Below are 19,664 nucleotides of genomic sequence, written 5' to 3' on the forward strand. Positions count from 1 at the left end.
TCACATTTTACTGCAAATTGAAGTATTGACTCCAATATTCCTGCCTTCTTTTATTGAAAGGCAGAGTCTCTGTTAATCGATAGCAATTGGAAATGCTAATCAAAAAAGGACCTTGAGTTTGTCCGTCTGGCAGGGTATGAGTTTACATCATTTACATTTGACTGAAACTTATAAGAATGTAGCCAACAGCAGTAGAATAGTAGCACAAAAAGGGATTAAAAACTACTCTAGTCCAAAAAAAACTACTAATCTCAAGTCTTTTCATCTTATTCCTGCAGTGGCCATAGCCATATCTATAAATCGCTAATATTGCCAGGCATAAAAGTGGCTAATGTGGCATAGACTACATGGAGGGTTAGCGGAGTTGTACAGATATAAGAGGGATTGAGGTAAAGGGATAAGGGTTAGCTGGGACTGGGTTTGGGTATTATGAATTGACTATGTGGAGCTAATGTTGAAGTTATTTGTCCAGGTGTCTCACCTTTGCCTGTAACATAAATTGCTGTCACCTCTACTGCAGTGTCGGTCCACCACATCTGTCAGCACCAAACTGGACCTAATTGGTTCAGCTGCCACACTCACTATACACCAGCAGTATAAGTAATTCAAAGCTCCTAGCCAGTTCTCTTCTGCAAGCTGCAGACTTGTATGAGTGAAGAGGGAGGAAGGGAGTTGGTGGGAGGAGAGAAAGAGGTCCAGATGGTTGAAGACACATCGTTCAAGAATTTTGGATGCAAAGGGGAGCATAGAAATGGGGTGGTAATTGGAGAGAGAAAAAGGGTAAACAAATTTTTTTTAAAATAAGGGAGATGAGGGCATGTTTGCAGATGGGGAGGGGAGGTACCAGTGGAGAGTTTAAGAAGGTGTGCAAGGTGCAGGCAGATGTTTGGGGAGAGAAAGTGGAGGAGCTTTGAGAAGCTCGGGTCAAGAGGACATGTTATGGGAGAAGAGGAAGAGAGGGTGACGGGGTGGGGAAGGTGAGAGGGTAGGTTGGGGAAGGTGGATCTGGTGGGAGGAGATTTTGCGGTGGATACTGTCAATTGTGCCTTTAAAATACGTGACAAAGTCTTAGGTGGTGAGTGAGGAGGAAACAGGTAGTGAGGGGAAGAGAAGCAACTTGACAGTGGTGAAGAGGTGACAGGGTTGTTGGACAGGGTGGAGATGAATGATTTTAAATATGTTTGTTTGGCGAGGGAAATTGTGATATAGTTGGACGATATGAATAGTAGGCATTCTAATTGTACTTCAAAAATTTTAAATGAAAAAACCAAGAAACTTATGTGACAAGTTTGTTCAGGTCATAAAACTCAACTCATACTTCCTTTGACTCCACAGATAAGGTAACACCATTTTAGGAACCTATTCCTACAACTCAAGCCAATTTGGATCTATCACTAGTGAGCATAATGGATAGATAAGCATCGCCTGTTTCAGATTTTGTGTGGGAGAATGGGGGTCCTAGCAAACCTGGTAAACATGGGAGTCCAGTCCTGTGTAATTGGGTAGACTACATAATGGTTTATTGATATGCAAGGTCTTATTTTACAAAAATTGGTAATCCATGCCATGAGGGAACGCAATATACAAGACTGATGGACAATAGATTGAAGGTACTACATCCCTAGTGGTATAGTTACTGTTCAAATAAGTAAAAGTGAAGGCTGCGTAGAAATGCCACTGGACTGTATAATTACTCCATTTGGATACATTGGGCTACTTTTGTTTATGATGACATTTATTATTAACATTTACATGCATTTATTATGCCAGCTATGTGTCATATAGTGCTTTGCGCTTGGGAATCCATTTATTATCAGCCAGTCAGTTTTGTTTATGTACAATAAGGAACATTAATTATAAGAATGAAACTGCAAGAGGTCACCTTGAATTTAAAAATAGAACACTATGTGCTTCGTCCAGCTGACTGCTGAATTTTTCTGCAGGCAAATCCATATTGAAAGCCTTTGAATTCCTTTAACCTTTCATCCTTCCATAAGCTTGGTCTTGCGATTAACCAGTTTTGGGGGCACTTTACATTGCAGTTTATTATGGTAATGTGTTCTGGGTTTTACTTGGCCAACAGACCCTAAGAGCAAAGCCTTGCATTAATCAGGCATTGAATGCTTCAGTTAATGTGTGTAGATGAAAATGTGCACTCCAGCAGATCATCTGTCATCATCCAGTGATTTTATACAATCGGTTTAAGTGCTTTCACACATTTTACATGGCTTGGAATATGTATGGAAGTGGATAGACATTTGTCAAGCACATTAAATTTAAACTGTTTGGCTGCTGTTCTGGATTCCCATGTTAATATTCTCCTGAAATCGGAAAATATTCAGCTGCAGACACAACTGCAAATCATAAGAAGGCAAAGACCCAAAATAAGAGGTTCTCCTTTTTTTCTCCAATCAAAACTACTCCATAGTGTTTAGCATACAGCAACTGCTCATCAGTAGATGTAAAATAAGGGTGGTTGTAAATAAACATTTGTTTGAATAGGAGTATCTATTATATTCATTATTCAAAACTGGAACCCACAAAATGGCAGGAGATGAGGTGGGTGTGGTTAGTGCAACTTGAAGCCAATCAGTAATGGAGTGATGTTCCTGACAAACTGGTATGGGAAGACCATGGTGTCAAATGCTGCACCTCAATAGAACAAGTGTTGCCTTCATCATCATCATCATCATCATCATCATCATTTATTTATATAGCGCCACTAATTCCGCAGCACTGTACAGAGAACCCATTCACATCAGTCCCTGCCCCATTGGAGCTTACAGTCTAAATTCCCTATTATAGACACCAAATAAAAGACATCACAAATATCAGAAAATTACCTGAAAAAGTATTATAATGATCAATGTCAATCTAGTATAACACACCAAAAATGGCAGGGAACAGCCCTAGGGTCAATTTTTGATAGCAGCCAATTAACCTAAAAGTATGTTTTTGGAGTGTGGGAAGAAACCGGAGCACCCGGAGGAAACCCACGCAAACACAGGGAGAACATACAAACTCCACACAGATAAGGCCATGGTCGGGAATTGAACTCATGACCCCAGCGCTGTGAGGCAGAAGTGCTAACCACTAGGCCAATGTGCTGCCCTGTGTTGCCTTAAAGCTATCTTAAAGCTATAAAAGGGCTGTTCCCTGCCATTTTAGGTGTGTTATACTAGATTGACATTGATCATTATAATACTTTTTCAGGTAATTTTCTGATATTTGTGATGTCTTTTATGTGGTGATTAGGACTCTGTTCCATAAATGGTTTTCTGGTGTTCATTGAAAGTTTTTGTATTTGTTGTTGTTATTATTATTGTTTTATTTCTAAGGTTCTTCAGCGCCAAGCATTAGGGCAAACGGATGTACAAGTTAGACAAAATAAATGCTCATAAGAGAGCTTACAATCTAGTGGAAAAAAGGCATAGCTGAAACATAAGGAATGAGTGTGGCTCATAGCGGAGATTGGAACAGTTGTGAGGATGTACTGAGTACTAAAGATGGGAGTAGGGTAAACTCTAATAAAGAGGTTGGATTTCAGAGAGCTTGTAAAAGTTTGAAGTCTATGGTAGAGTCTGATTGGGTGTGGTAGGAAATGCCATAAGTGAAGTTCTACTAGTACATGTCTCACTTTGTTCCCACTTAGTATTCTTTCTACACTTGTGAACTCTTTTGGATATAGTGACACATAATTAGAGATGCTCACTGACCCCCGTGTTTTGGTTTGGTTTTGGGTTTTGCCAAACCGCCATTGCGTGTTTTGGTTTTGGTTTGGTTTTGGATCTGGATTACCGTCGTGATTTGGTTTTGGTTTTGGTTTTGGTTTTGCCAAACCGCCATTGCGTGTTTTGGTATTGGTTTAGTTTGGTTTTGTTTTGCTATTTGTTAAAATAATTACTTTTTTTTGGCCTAAAATAACATAATTTAGGTATTATTTTGTACCTACAGTATTATTAACCTCACTAAAACTAATTTCCAGTCATTTCCATTCAATTTTGCACACCTCATAGGTCACAATATGATTTTCATACACTTTCAAAGAAAAATTGCTGCATTTCTTGCCAGTGATAAGAGAAAGGCCATTGTCATGCCTGGGCATAAGACCAAAAATCCACCTCTTAAGTGTGGAATTATTTTTACAGAAATCCTGACAACAGTTGTCTAGCCATTTGTAGCGTTTTTAAAGCCACACTCAGTAGAGGTAGGGACCTTAACCATCTGAGATCCTCATCCATGTTACGTTATTTTTCAGCGAGTTCTTTGAAAGCTGTTGGGAAAATCAGAAACTTAGGTTAAGAAAAAATAACAACAAGCAGTCCAGCATCATCTGCCTCCCTTCTCTCATCTACATCCCAGCACCTGCAGTCTACCCCCCCCCCCCCCAACACCTTCATCATCAATATCCCCATAACCAATAATTTACAGTTAAACAATCCTTTGCAAGAGGAAGCAAGTATGAAATCTGTCACCCAGTCGCAAAGCGGATCACAGACGCCATAAGGACTATGCTAGTATTAGATCTGCGTCCAATGTCCATTATTAGTGCAGCTAGTTTTAGACAGTTACTTGAGGTGTTCTGTCCCTATTACCAAATTCAATGACGACCCCATTTTACTCGACAAGCTATTCCTCACCTCTACCAGACAGTTCTTAAAAATGTATTCATTGGGCTACAAAATGACATTCTACCCACTGCGGAACTGGGCAAAGTATAGATTATATGACTGTAACAGGCCACTGGGTTGGTCATTCGCCTTCACCAGCAGGGACAGCAGCAGCATGTACCCAAGTATGTCACATTTTTCTGAAATAGGCTACTTTGTGTATCAGCAGCTTCACTAAGAGGCATACAGCTGACAATCTGTTCCAAAAACTAAGGGATGTCATTGAAAGATGGCCAATCCTGCTTGGACTCTCCTGAGGATATGCCATTTCTGATGACGACCCCAATATTGTTCAAGCATTACAGCGGGGTTGAATTCCATCACATTTCCTGTTTTGCACACACAATCAACTTGGTGTTACAGAACTTTTAAAAAATGACATGCAGGGGATGCTGTTTGTGTCCGGAAAAATTTGGGGGCAATTTCAGTTTTCTGCAACAGCATGTAGGAGAATGCAGCAGCTGCAAGAAGACTAGCATTTGAGTAGAATGTACTTTCGTCCAGCGAAGTAGTCACCTGTGAAGAGAGTGCAGACACGGTTAGCTTGAGTCAAGTGATTGCCTTAATACATTTTCACAAGGAGCTATAGAAATTTAACGTGTGACATAAAACAAAGTAAATGTGCTAACTATATTTTAATTGTGGACGAAATACTTAATTTGCTTCGCAAGGATCCAAGACCTATCGACATCTTGTTGAGACGTCTTCTCCTTCAGTTTCTCAGGCAACTGCTTGTTGTACAAAAAATTGCTTTCCCAAGACACCCAGTGGTGATGCAGATGAGTTTGCCTGCAAATTCTACAGACAAGCCTGCTTGTCTTCCTCTTCATCAATGACTCTTAGCAATTGAGCACTCGACTTTGGGTGTATATTACACCCAAACCGTATTAGTGCAAATTAGGAAAAATACAGTTTAATCCCTGCTAGGCCCTCCACCATCCTTTGCATGTTAATAGTAGGATTGGTTGCAGTTATGGGCAAGGTCACACATTTTTTTTTGTCAAATCCTTCAAACCAGCCCAGATGTCAAACTGTTGTGGTCTGCCACCTGCGTCATCTCTGCTTGTGTTTGGAAAGTGCAAATTGGTGGCAGAACCTCACGTGCCAGAACTGCTGCCACTGGTGCCACACTGCTGCCTCTGGTGCAGGACTTACACAATCAACCGCATCTTCATCAGCGCCCTCGTCGGATACCCAAATCTCCCTCACATCCTCTTCTAAAGACAAAGTGTCATCATCACTTGGTGTATCACCGGCTACACTCGGGCTGTTCAGGCACACATCAGCAGAACTGCTGAAAGGGCCCCTCTTTATGGGTACACTAACAGAATGCTCACGATTACACATACCACTGTTGGATGGACTCTCCACAGGGATTGGTTTAATTTGTGATTTAGAGCAAACATTATCCTCTAATGCCTTACTGTTATCTTGCAGCTCGGCTTTGACGCGTAACAGTAGTGCACCACTTGTAGGCTCGGTAACATTTTTGGATCTGCCACTAACAGAGAAAGGTGAAGGCCTCATTCTCTCTTTGCCACTGCGTGTGTAGAATGGCATGTTGGCAATTTTTTTTTTTTTATCGGCACTTAACTTTTCCTCAGTTACATTTCTTTTTCGCTTTAACGCGGTAAAAAAAAATTTGGGTGTGTGTTTTTTTGACTGATTTCAAAAGACTGTGTAGTTTGACATCGCCTTTCCCAGATGACGTACTGGGAACACTACCATCAGGACTGGTGACAGAGCCTGGTTGCTCATTCTGCTCATATGTGGACTACTTTGAATCCATTATGAGCCCAAAGCACTTGTAGTTCTACAAATTGTTTTAGATACTGCTGACAAATATGACTTTTGACAGCCAGAAAAATTAATGCAAAAGAATGGGGGACACCCCAAAAGCACTTGGGAGTGCTAAAAATTATTTTTTGAGACTGCTGACAAATAGGACTTTTGACAGCCAGAAATATTAATGCAAAAGAATGGGGGACACCCCAAAAGCACTTGGAGTGCCAGAAACTGCACAAAAAAAACCCTCCTCTTACTGCTGTAACAACTGGTATTAAGATTACAATGATATTGCATACAAAAAATAATGTGTCCAAATACTGATCTGTCCCTGCGCTGATCTAGCCAGTGTGACCTAACCCTGCTCTCACCCTCTGTCAAATGGCGATGGATTGCTGTGGAGGCTGGTATTTATAATTTTCAAATCTCGCGAGAACTGAGCTCAGAAATACGAATACGATGACGTTTTGTCTCGATTTCGAATCCGAATGGGCGGGAGAGTACCGAGCGTGCTCGGCTCGGTACTCGGATAGGCTAAATTCGGATGAATTCGGATCTCGGGAACCGAGCCCGCCCATCTCTACACATAATACATGTGTTTAATACACTTGTATGAGACAAATTTCACAAATCGAACTTGTTAAATAATATAGGTTAGAAAAGTGTGGCATAGGTGATTGATAGGAGGATGACTTGCTCACTTTCAGGAGAGGGCTGGCAAATCTTAGCCTGGAGGACAAGACTCGACTCAGCAACTTATTTTAAAGGGAACAAAAATGCAGGTGGGCCAGTGACCCAGCCCACGGTAGCCCACTATGGGACTGGCCCGGGGGGCAGACGCCCTCCAGCCCAGCTTGCTCCTGTTCCCTTACCAATATCATTATGATTGACATCCCTAATTACTAACAGTGCTTGGTGTTCAAACAGACAAACCATGTGAGAAAACATGAAACCTTTTTTATTTTAAGTGATCTCAATCTCCATGACTGAAATCTGAAATGACACTATGATTTATTTACGTCTACTTTGCGTTTGAACGTTCACCCTAGGATAAAAAAGATATATTTTAAGCATTCAGCAGTTACATTTTTCTTAACATTTATTTGGTAATATATAAAGCGAGAATAATGGTTGGAAATGTGATTCATGAGAAAAAGCCACCTGCTTCCAAGTTGAAAATAGCGTTGGTGCTAAGCTGCCCGCATATGTTTAGATTTTGCTTGGTCAGTTCAAACCAAACTGCCCAATCATGATACAGTGTGTGGCCCAATGGTAAATAATCAAAATCCGTTCTAATTAAATTTGATCTGAAAAGATGGACTATATTGTTAGCTGATGACCCCCATGTGAGCTATCTTCTGATCTTTAAACCTGTTTCCTCTTCTTTAATTCAGGAAGAGTGTCAAGGCAAGAGGTTAAAGTTCAGCTAAGTGGCACGCCATATAAAGTGACCCCCTTACGTGCACAAGCTCACAATATTAAACAATAAATACTATTGCTGTATGGCTTCGCTAACATTTTTGCCAAAAGAGCTCCCAACAAGCCTCCCTTTCTTTTTAACTTCACTACCTAATACTAATTGTACCTTATTTATCTAAGTTAACATTCAGAGATATAAGATGAACACTGAAACATTGCAGCCTGTAGTTCAAGTTTGAGGTTTCCATCTATACAGCTAATTGTATTTTTTTTTCTGTTTTTTTTCAGAGAACCCATTGGGAGGAAGAAGCTGGGTAAGGCTCTGACAAATGTTTTAGCTAATACATATATGGGATCTTTTATCCAGAAACCTTTTCCCAGAAAGGTCTGAAATCAAGCAAGGAAAAAAGTAATACATTTCTGCAATTGACAAGATCATTGAGTGCTTCCTCCTACACTCATTGGTGCTCATGCTGAGTTGGAGATATATGAATAACAATAAAGAAAAGCTCTAAAAAATGCATGTAAAATAGTGTTAGGGGAAAATGGGTAGTTTTTTAAAAGTAATTTACAATATTTTAAGCATAATGCTTCAAATGATGTAAAACATATTAGCTGGACCCATTCTAGATAATAGATCCTACACCTATGGCTATAAAATCTTGCATATTTCTATCCCCGGATGAAATGATCACTGGTGGTATGAGTAGGGCTTTTGTGTTTTGTGTGAACTGCACAATGAGGTGGTGATTTAGCAAAGCACACCTGAAAAGATATAATGTAGAGTTTTATATGATAATCAGCTTGAGATTAAAGGGGATGGGAAAAAAAAGCAATGCAGGAGGCAGTCGCTGCACCACCGCTAACTGGAGAGTTCCCTGAGGTAGGTAAGAACCTCTCCCAGATATATTGACTAAAGCTGCTGCAGATCTCGGGGCTGTTTCTTTTATTGCTAGGAATTACAGTCTTTTATGTTAGTGGAGGCCAGGTCAGGTAGGTTTTACTTTCGTAGAAAGCCCCTGCAAGGCAATAGTTTGGTCTGAGGAGTCCATCTTTTAGGACACAGCCATCTTGGTGCTGGGTCCAGGAGGGTGGTTTTTTTTTTGTTTTTTTTTTTGCTTTTATAAGGTGAACTTAGCACCTCCTCCTTGTCATGCTCTTTCACTGAGATTAAAGCATGTCAAAAGTAGCTGACCTCTCCAATCCAGCTCTCCCCTTCTATAATACTGGTGCCGTGAGTTATAGTTTGGAGGTAGTTTGAGTTATTCTTAAAGTTAAAAATAACTCAGAAACCACATCCAAACTGTTTTCCTGCTATTGTTTTTTATTTTTTACTATGATTTTCTGGGCTTGGCACTGTTGGCAGATTGACCTTCTTTCTTTTGTTTGTGTTCTGCTTATTGTATTTTTATAACCTTGCCTATCTGCTATCTCAGACAATTGAAATTCTTACAGAGCGGGCTGTGAAGGTGTCTTCTGTAAATTGTTGTAGATGCCAAGTTAAATTACCTCTGGCACTTTTCAGATGTGGATGCACAGCCTGCCAGTTTGAGGATCATGTGCTGTGTATGCCTGGGAACTCTGGTACCAATGTGGCAGAACTGACCTGGGCTAAGTCTTTAACCAGCTCCATTGTTAAGATTGCTCAGGTCACCCATTCTTGTAAGAGGAGTTCTTCTCAGGTTCTGAGGAAGGTTCTTTTGCACATATGTCCCCTTTTGTTGTAAATAGCCACAGGCTTGTGGGTTCCGTGTGGGCATCTCAGGAAGAGCCTGCATGGGCAAGAAGTCTTGTGACTTCTGTTCAGCGATTAGTCAGATTTCCCTCCTCTGTTGGATTCTGTAACTCTATTCACCTTCTTGCAAACAGAATTCTGTTTTTTTTTTCCCCCATTGTGGTCATGAGTCAGATTCTGACTTAGCGTTGGGTTTGGATTTATAGGGTTCCTAATACTTGGAAGAAGATCCTTATAGCTAACAAGAGGTGGATAATCTCGGCTGTGACCCAGGTATTGAACATCCAACATACAGAGGTTCTGGATCCTTCTGAAACTTCCCTATTCAAAAGGACAGCTTAGAGAATGGTATATTTTATTTCTTCCCAGCTGGATGATTTGCTTGGCAAGGTTTGGACCACTCTAGACCATAAATTCCAGGTGTCCTGTAAGCTGCAGAATTGTTATCCTCTTTCTGTTGATGAAATAATTGAATGGGAAATGCCTACCAAGGTGGATGTCTCAGTAGCTAGGTTGCCCAAGACGACTGCTATTCGCATTCCCAATGTGACGAACATTAAGCCTGGCGCTGACCATAAGATAAAAGGATCCTTAAGCCCATTTTTGTAGCTGCAGGGGCCTTTTTGCTACCCAATTTTTCCGCAGCATGGGCTGTGAAGAGGCAGTCAGAACAGCTGTCAGAAGGCTTGATAGCTGACCCGGATGTGCTGCTTTTACTGGAGCAAATTCAAGGAGCCACAACGTATTTGCTTCTAGATGTCAGACTGATTTCAAAATAGGATAACTGATTCAGCAGTTTTGGTTCGTTACAATGTCTATAGCCTGTGGGTATCTATAATGTATCTTGGAGACAATTACCAAGTGGTTTCCCCCAGACAAGACAAAACCTCTTGCAATGTGAGAAGCATTCAATCTCTGATTTCTTAAGGGGTAGTCGTTCTGGTTCCAGAGCACCAGGTGTCTTTGGTGTTTGGTGTCTTTGGTGTTTTACTCAAACCTTTTCTTGATTCAAAAACCTGGTGGTTAGTTCAGGCCTATTTTGAAACACCAAGCTCTCGGTAGACCAATTCAAGATGGAGTCTATGAGAGTGGTAGTTAGGGTTTTCACCAAGATCATGGCAGTCAAGGCATCTTTGCTGTGATCCAGGGAACTAAAATTATACCCTACTGGGACGATCTGTTGATCAAGGCAAAATCACCAACTGTGCTTCTGGCCCATGTGCCGGAGACTGTAGACTTTAGAATCACATGGGTTAATTCTCAGTCTCAAAAAGTCCAAATTGACACAGTCAAAATGGATTATCTTTCTGGGTCTTTTCTTCGACACCCAAAAACAGAGGATGTTCTTTCCATTCTGTCCTTTTGGAGTATAGTAAAGTCACTCACTGACAGACTTCTGAACATTTCTGCATGAGGGTACTGAGCAGAATGGTCTCATCATTCGAGGCAGTTCAGTTTGTTAAGTTCTATGCAAGAGCGTTCCAATTAGAACTTATCTTGAAGTGGAACAAATCTCGCCTTTTTCTTTCCAGCCAAGCAATTCACCTTTCCCAAACCTTGTGTCATTCTTTCCTTTGGTGGCTGAGGAAGGAGAACTTCAGCAAAGGTCGCCTTTTTCCATATGGGAGTGGACACCACCCTGTCCTCCTTCTTGCCCGCTTTCAGGGTCTCTGCGTCGGTACTCCTGGTAAACGTGTTTCAATTGCGAGCAGTGTTCTGTGCAGTAATCAGCTCGGAATATTTATTTGCAGGGAAGGTCCGTGAAGATACAGTTGGACAGTGCCATGGCCTTGGGATACCTCATCCTCTAGGAAGGCAAAAGAATTCACCTCACCATGCAAACGAGATAAACAGGATCATTTGTTGGGTGGAAAGAAATGTTCAGGCCATTATGGCAGTTTCCTTCCCAGGGATAAAGGACTGGAGGCAGACTTTCTGAGCAGACAGACTGTTCATCCAGGGAGATGGTCTCTTCACACAGATGTCTTTCTCCAGATTGTGGAGCCAGCCCAATATGATGACATCTCGGTTGAACCACAAGGTGGAGCATTTTGTTCAAGGGCAAAGAACAAAGGATGGTCTTAGTAAATGATATGTCAATCCACCCATGTAGTTTCACCACTGTATATTAAAACCCCCATTATTTGGAAATAAAACCTGATACACTATATTCTGGTTCTCTTTTTGTTACATATACACCTGAGGAATCAACTGACTTTTACTTATGAAGATTTCAACATTAACAAAGACACAACTGCTTTTATTTTTTGTTTTGGACATTTTGATGTCATTTATAAATATTTCTTATGTTTAACTTTGATAAAATCATTTATCTTTTGTTACAATAGAGTGACTGAAGGCAAGCGCCCATAAATGCAGAACACCTATTGATTTTAATTTGCTAGGTCAGTCCAATGGCAAATTCATCTAATTTACCGATTACCTATTTCCTCAAGTAGCAATGCTTCCGAGGATTCAAAAGTGAAAAGAGAGGGGTTCCAGGTCATTCTTCTAGCTCAAGATTGGCTGCAAAGAGCCTGGTACACTGACATCCTCACCATGTCTGCAGTTCAGTCGTGGCATCTGCCTCTCAGGCCAGACTTCTTAGGGACTTTCTGCATTAAGGTTTACAGGGTCTAGCTTTAAAGTGTTGGCTGCAGAAGCCTTGATTCTCAAAGCAAAGGGTTTTGCCCGACAGTGTGATCCAAACCATGCTCAGTGCAAGGGAACCAGTTTTGGCCAAAAATTACCAATGTATGTGGATGAATTATATTGCCTTGTGCAAAAGGAAGGGGTTTTCTAACTCTTCTTTTCCAGTGCCCAGGCTCCTTGTGTTCTTACAGGGTGGGCTGAACGTCGAGTTGAGCCTTAGCTCCATTAAATTTCAGATGTCAACTATCTCTGTCTTCTTGCAAACAAGATTGGCCTTGTAGCTAGATGTTAACACATTTTTACAGGGTGTGCTGCACGTACATCCTCCTTACACTTTTCCACAACATTCTTTATTTGAACATGGACTTAAAATTTTTGACTTGGAAAACTGTTTTCCCTTTAGCTATGTCTACTGTTAGAAGAGTTTCAAGCTGGCAATTTTGCCCTGCAAGTGTCCTCTTCTTATATTCCATAAGGATAGGGCAGTCCTTCATACCAGGCCTTCCTTTCAGCCTAATGTGGTTTCAAACTTTCACCTTATCCAACATATAGAGATTCAGGCCTTGGTCTACTGTAGATCTCCAGAAAAAGAGGGCTCTCTTCCGTCTCTTGATTTGGTCAAGGTTTCGAGTATTTGTGTTCATAGGACATGAAAGATTCACAAGACAAAGACTCTTTTGGTTCTCTATGAGGCCCATAAAATAGGTTGGCCAAGGAATCTGTTGTGAGATGGATCATGGATTAGATCAGTAGTCCGTCAGGCTTATAGATGAGCAGGGCAACCTGTACCAGAAATTCTCAGGGCTCATTCCGCTAGGTGGTTGGAGGCCTCATGAGTGGCACGGGATGGGACCGTGGCTGAGCAGCTGTATTGGGCTATGACCTGGTCCTCGGTTCACACATTTACCAGATTCTATAGATCTTATGTATTTGCATCTAAGGGTGCTAGTTTTGGAAGGAAGGTGCTTCGCACCACCTCTGCGGAGTGTACCCACCCATAAGGGTTGCTTTGGAATGTCCCCAATGTTCCAGTGTCCCTCAATTGGATACGTGAAAAAATGGAATTGTATACATGCATTAAATCCTTTTCTCCAGATGCCCTCCTTTTACACTCTAGTTCTCTTTGTCTGTTTGGTGTTGTTTGAGAACATAATTGCTCTCCTCTTTTTGTTGTGTTTCCCCTTCTCTGTCCTGTGAACTTGGTTAAAAAGTAACTGGTGTGCACTCCGGCTGACACAGGGTAGAAGCTACAATTCAAATTCAAATATTTAAATTGCCCTTGCTCCTGACTGCACTCTATACCCCAATGTTCCGGTGTCCCCCAATGGACCACAAGAAAAGGATCTAAACAACATTCACCTTTGCCATAAGTGTGCACTCTTACAGCTAATCAGTCAGCACTTGCTGGTTCTTTTATCGGGTGAAATGCTTGGCATACTCTTTAGTTGGTGCTATATGATGGTTCAGATGGCACTCTAACATATTGCAAAATGTTTTAAACTTCTGGATGCTGCAACATCAAAATTGTGTGTTTGCAGTTTGTACATTTATTTTTAAATCTTTAATGTAGGTAGTAATGGCAAAGGTGTACTGTGTAATTAGATTCACCTGTCTAAATAGCATGCCATCATTCAGCTTGTGTGCCTCAATAAAAGCCTCATAATGGGTTATACACCCTCTACAGATTGGGAGGTGCCTCTATTTCCCATTTTAGAAAGTCGGGAGGTATGGTAATGGGCTGTAGTGTTCAAGCCATTTCTGGAAATTTGCTACTATAAGAACACTATCATAGTCTTTGATGCAAACAGTATAATGGTGGAATGTGCCATTTTCTCTGGCACTCGGTACGTAGTTCCTACTTTAGTATGCAGTCATGAATAATATATTTGCTTATACTGTGCAAAGAAGCTGGAAAATAAAATCCATGATACATGTATATTTGTAGATCATCTTACACTGCGTCTAGTTTCAATACGAGGTGGATGAGAGGATGTTGGCAAAACACATACTGTTAAGATACATGGTAAACCTTATGCAGAGAATAGGGTATGCTGCTTTTAATGAGCAGTGTATCACAATGTTTTCCTTTTTTTTTACCTGGCTGTTCTTTTATGAATGTTCATTTCTACCAGATAAAGATAAAAGTGGTGTGCAAATGAAAGTTTATTTCTAGAGTTTGATAGACTTTTTACACTATATTAGCCTTCTATGAACAAATGTATTGCCATGGGCATATATGATAAGTGTTTCCGATATACCCACACTGAAAGTATATGTTATTTGTACTTTAAAAAGATTCATAGTACAATCAAGTGAACTACTATACACAGAATATGCAATCAAATATCCTATGTTCCTATATATACTAAATTCCTTATCAACTTCATATACATATTTAATTTCCTACAGTAATTTTGAATTTGTTAAATTAAGATGTTACTATCTCTAATAACTATTTTATATTGTTCTGTGATTTTTTTTTTTTTGTACTTAAACCACCAGATTTATTGAGCACAAAAACCTTTCTTTCTGCTAACAGATGTGAAACTTTTGAGTGCTGCACTTCTTGTGCTCTGTTGCCCTCTAGCTGTGACTAAATGTAATAACTATGTGACTGTACTGTCATACATGTTTATGTAGAAATATTCTTAATATTGCACCTTCTTGAACCTTCATCTTGGCGGCAGCTCTGATATTACTGATGAGAAAAATGTGAGCAGCTGACCATTATATACAAGAGTCCCTGATCCTTACATGTGGCAACGTTCCCCTGTAGTACAATTGCATATATATGGGATAATGTACCCCCAACTGTAAATTAGAACTCTGAGGAGTTCTGTGACAAGTTCACAGACAGTACTTTTTTATCACAGGAATGCAGTGGGGCTTTCAAGTTTCTGTAATATATACATTATATGCACTATGCTATAGTGCACACCTTGGGCCTGATTCATCAAGGAACGTAAATGATGATTTTGTGCGTATAATCTGCAAATTTAATCTGTGCATGCCCAGAACCAGACCATATTGAACTAAACACAGCAACATTCATTTCACCTATTTATGCAATGGACACTTACTATAGCTTACGATTTCCAAGAGGGAACGAGACGGGGAAGTGGCTTTTGTCCATAGTCAGTATGTAGTAAGGCTACGCCAAAAAGGAGCACAGGCAGTCACGTCTGATTCCAGCTCTGGCTGTCTCTAAGGCACTTGTTTTTCTGGCATATCTCTTGCTCCAGCTACAGGGCTAGTCTAAGTCCTGATTACTAGTGATGACGGTCCCGTATGCATGCTATAACGTCTGTTGGCAATCAGGAGCAGCTGTAAAAGTATGTTCAGTAGACATTAAGAACATCCTAATAAATGTATTTCATGGGGAAAAAAATATGTATAAAAAACAATATCTTTTTTTTCCTTTTACTGTTTTATCGTTATTGCCTATATTATAACAGGTGACATTAATTTAAAAAATTTGTGTGTGTTTTTTTGCAAAATAATTTATTATTATGGTATTGAGCGTATCCTGCAGTGTCTTGTGTAGTAGAGCTGAGCAGACCTACACCCGAATTAATCAGAGCACATATCTTCTGATCCACTCCTTATTGAGTTCAGTCGGTCGTATATACGAGCTTCGTGCATTTTAAAACAAACGCATGTTGCGCTCAGTGTGCACCTTGATGAATTAGTCCCTTATGTGCACTCTACCTTTATAATACACATAGTTTTTAAATAAATACTGGAGTGGTAGCAATAATGGTAAGGTATAAATGAAATGTTAGTTTTTATGTAATACAAGTTTATAGTGTCACTTGTGTATTATAAAATTGCATATATGTTCCTGCATGTATGCAGTGCATATTAGATATTGTAATTACCAGTGCAAATGGCACAATATTGCTCTTGGTGTCACTGTAACTATGATATTATGAGGGTATCATTATCATCAATAATTTACATTGACTTATTTGTCATTTTGGGCAGGTGGAGATTCCGCATCAGCTGATGCTTTTAACCTGGATCAGTATGTGGTGGTTGCAGCATATGACAAACAGGAGAGTTCAGAAATCAGCCTGGGTGTTGGGCAAGTGGTGGATATCATAGAGAAAAATGAGTCTGGTAAGAATACGTTTCTAATTAGATGATTAGCAGTGAGCGCACACACTATTCAGAGCTCTTGTGTGTGTGCGAAATCCAAGATATCGTCCAGCGACAATAACAATGTGGACTTTCAAATGTTGCCAGTTTTCTTGATCCAAAAAGCCCCCAATGTTTCATTGCCTTATAACTGCTTCTTTGTCAGGACGGATAAACTTTGGACGTCATCTTGTTTGCAATAATGGCGGCATTGTAGGGTTTGTTGGTACCGTAAGATGTAGGACAATTCCCCCCTCCCCCCACTGATTATTTTTTTTTGGGGGGGGAGGGGCAGACGGTGCATCTTATGATTGAAAAAATACAATATAGATTGAGCAAATGTCTTTTAGATATGTTGTGATCTAATGACTCCTTGAGTGCGCCCAAACTGTCTTGCGTGCACACACCCATTGTATTTCAATGGTAGCGGGGTGAATTTAAGTGCAATCGGCATGATGCTTAATAGCACGGTTTGGCTGTTAAGCCCATGCTCCATATGTGTATTTCCTTCTGTGACTTATATGGACAGTAAATAAGCTAGAGAATACAAATTTCTTGGTCACATAAATATTGTGGGGATTCCTAATATCCTTAATAATTTACAGATGTAATGTACATCACACCAATACATACGTACATGTGGGTGGACATAAATACACGTACATGTGCACATACATATTCACCACATGTTGTAAATCTACAACAAAACGCATGTAGGATCCCTGTGTAGAAGGTAGGAAAATAGGAAACAATGGTCAAATGAGGATTAGCTTTATAAAAACAAGGTGTGTATATTCAATCTTGCCTCGTATCTATCCAATTAAAGTGCACCTCCACGTTCCTGCCCTGTTTTTTGTTAGTTTGCACTACACATATGAAGAACTGGAAAGAAGTGTTGGTGTCTTCTGATGCTGGGACACTTTTTGATTTAGCTTTTTTTTCTTTACATTTTAAATTAAAGAGAATTAATTATGAAAAGTGAGGAAGAGATGGTTATGATAAAAACATATCTAAATTACCTTTATCTTAAAGCTTTAGCCTTTTATTTTCTCATTATTACCTTTCACTGGGAGCCACTTAATACAAGTGATATTCCGTTCAGACCCAGAATTGATTCTATAACAGATGCTTGCTGCCTTTGTAGCTTAGGGAAGAAGAATGTATAGATAATTAGAAAACTCTTTTCTTTTTTTTCTGTCTGGATTCTTAGCATTTTTGGCTGCTCCCCAGAATACGCCTAGGAGTCACTAGGAAAGAAAATAAGATTATTCCGTCTTCAATAACACAGTAAAAATATATTGTTATTCAATGTTTTGCTGTGTACTTAATAAGCAGATTATTTGTAGGAAGCCATTATAAAGACTGGTATTTGTTGGTTTCAGGCTGGTGGTTTGTGAGCACTGCAGATGAGCAGGGCTGGGTACCTGCTACTTGTTTAGAGGCTCAAGATGGGGGACAGGATGACTTCACTATTCAGCCTGAAGAAGGTGAGGATAAAGCACCAGTTTCTCTCATCCCATCACGTCATCCAGCCTAATACACACCACACAACATTAATAGGGCAGTGCATGGATACTGGAAAAACACAACCATTTCATGCTGATAATGATGATCTTTTAATGAGTTTTCCAGATAAAAAGGGAAAAAAAGTGTAGGATTTTGTTGTCTGTCATCACAGCTTTGTGTATGTGTCTCAGTGTGTCATGGTGCTGTAAGTTCTGCTACGGTGTCTAAACATGTCTTACTACTCTGTGTACTATATATATGTGTGTGTGTTGTGTCTTACTCTGCACTTCAAGGACATTTATTAGAAATATTGTGCCAGAAAAATGTTAAAAAGGGAAGAGAATTATAATGTTCGAATATCTACAAACTTGGATACCTAAAACGACCCCATTAAGAGAGCGGTTATTTGGAGAACTATGACAGCTCCTCATTTCCTGTTTTGTCACTTCCTGCTTTCCAACATGCTCCCAGCCCCATGGAGATACTGGTCCTTGCCTAGGCATGTCGGCCGCCGACGGACTCTTGGGGACTTGTACACCAGTGGATGGGGTCCAGGTGCAGAGTGGCTTGTTTTATTGTCTCTCTTTACTGTCTGCGTCTGCTGCTGTTTGCATGAATCTGAACCAATGGTGTTTGCATGACTTGCACGGAATTTTACTTTAATAGCAATTGAAATATTATAACTGCATGCCTAGGGATGTTTTTCATAGTGAACAAGATTCAATGAGAAGCAGGTTTTAATCTATTATCCAGACTACAAGTTTTAACGTGTCCATGGATTGTGGTTTTGTATTTGTATGTTCCTAAAGAGAAATATATAGCCAAAATATTTTTCAAATTGCACTTTTTCAGTAATTGGGGGAAGCTATTTTCCTGTTCACTCTTTCTACTCTACAAAATTTGAATATGGTATATTCAAGATCCTCGTTCAGAAAGAATTATGCTGCAAAGTAGACTGAAAATGGTTTCCCTCTACACTGCTACATGTGCAATTCCAAAACATTAGTATGGAAATTCTGTTGTATTTTATTGGAATGCTAGCTTGCATACAGTTTGAAACCAGTGGTTTGCTACCCCTCTTCTTAAATTGGATGAAATACAGCAATTAATGTTAATTGGGTAAACAAAAATCCATGCAAAAAGTTATTTTACGAGAGGTGGGATGTGTTTTATAAAAGTATTTATCTTTTCTTTTTTTTTTATTTAACCAGAGGAAAAATACAGTGTCATCTACCCATACACAGCAAGAGATCAGGATGAAATCACTCTGGACAAAGGAGCCATAGTAGAGGTCATTCAGAAGAATCTAGAGGGATGGTGGAAAATCAGGTATGGGGTTTTTTTTTTTTTTCCATCAATGTATGTAAGGCCATTTATAAAGTGGAATCTATCATTAAATCATGTGCTAATGCACTTTGCAACAAAAGAAAAATTATCTTTGAATTTTAAAACTATGTTTGAAACTTAATTTAGGGGATGTAGAACTACAATCGCCAGCATGTCCTGGCATCCGGGGCCAGCTGTGAACGAAGCTCCTGACCATATTTTTATCCTTTTCAACATTCATGTGACCAGTAAACAGACCCAAATCAACCAGTATAAAATGCAGCAACTATTTGGCTTGTAAAAAATACCAATTGGCCAGTACAATTTAGCACAAATTTCTGGGTAGATTCAATTAACCACAAAGTGTCTTGCGCCCATTCTGGAGACACTTTGCTGCGGATATTGTTACATAAATATCCGCTAATTTTTCCTCT

At 39.9% G+C, this 19,664-nt stretch overlaps 1 protein-coding gene across 2 annotated transcripts in view; it reads left to right on the forward strand.

Annotated features, from left to right (window-relative positions):
• SH3PXD2B (SH3 and PX domains 2B) overlaps window positions 1–19,664 on the forward strand; it is a 146,796-nt gene that overhangs the window by 116,989 nt on the left and 10,143 nt on the right. Inside the window, exons 6-10 of one of the 2 annotated variants that reach the window (XM_075209626.1) lie at window positions 8,163–8,188; window positions 16,246–16,380; window positions 17,781–17,885; window positions 18,376–18,459; window positions 19,116–19,233. In XM_075209626.1, coding sequence (XP_075065727.1) covers window positions 8,163–8,188; window positions 16,246–16,380; window positions 17,781–17,885; window positions 18,376–18,459; window positions 19,116–19,233 — 468 coding nt within the window. The remainder of the gene's footprint in view (window positions 1–8,162; window positions 8,189–16,245; window positions 16,381–17,780; window positions 17,886–18,375; window positions 18,460–19,115; window positions 19,234–19,664) is intronic. The other variant, XM_075209627.1, reaches the window with a different exon arrangement.

This window comes from Mixophyes fleayi, chromosome 4 (genome assembly GCF_038048845.1).
Source record: "Mixophyes fleayi isolate aMixFle1 chromosome 4, aMixFle1.hap1, whole genome shotgun sequence".
NCBI lineage: Eukaryota > Metazoa > Chordata > Amphibia > Anura > Limnodynastidae > Mixophyes > Mixophyes fleayi.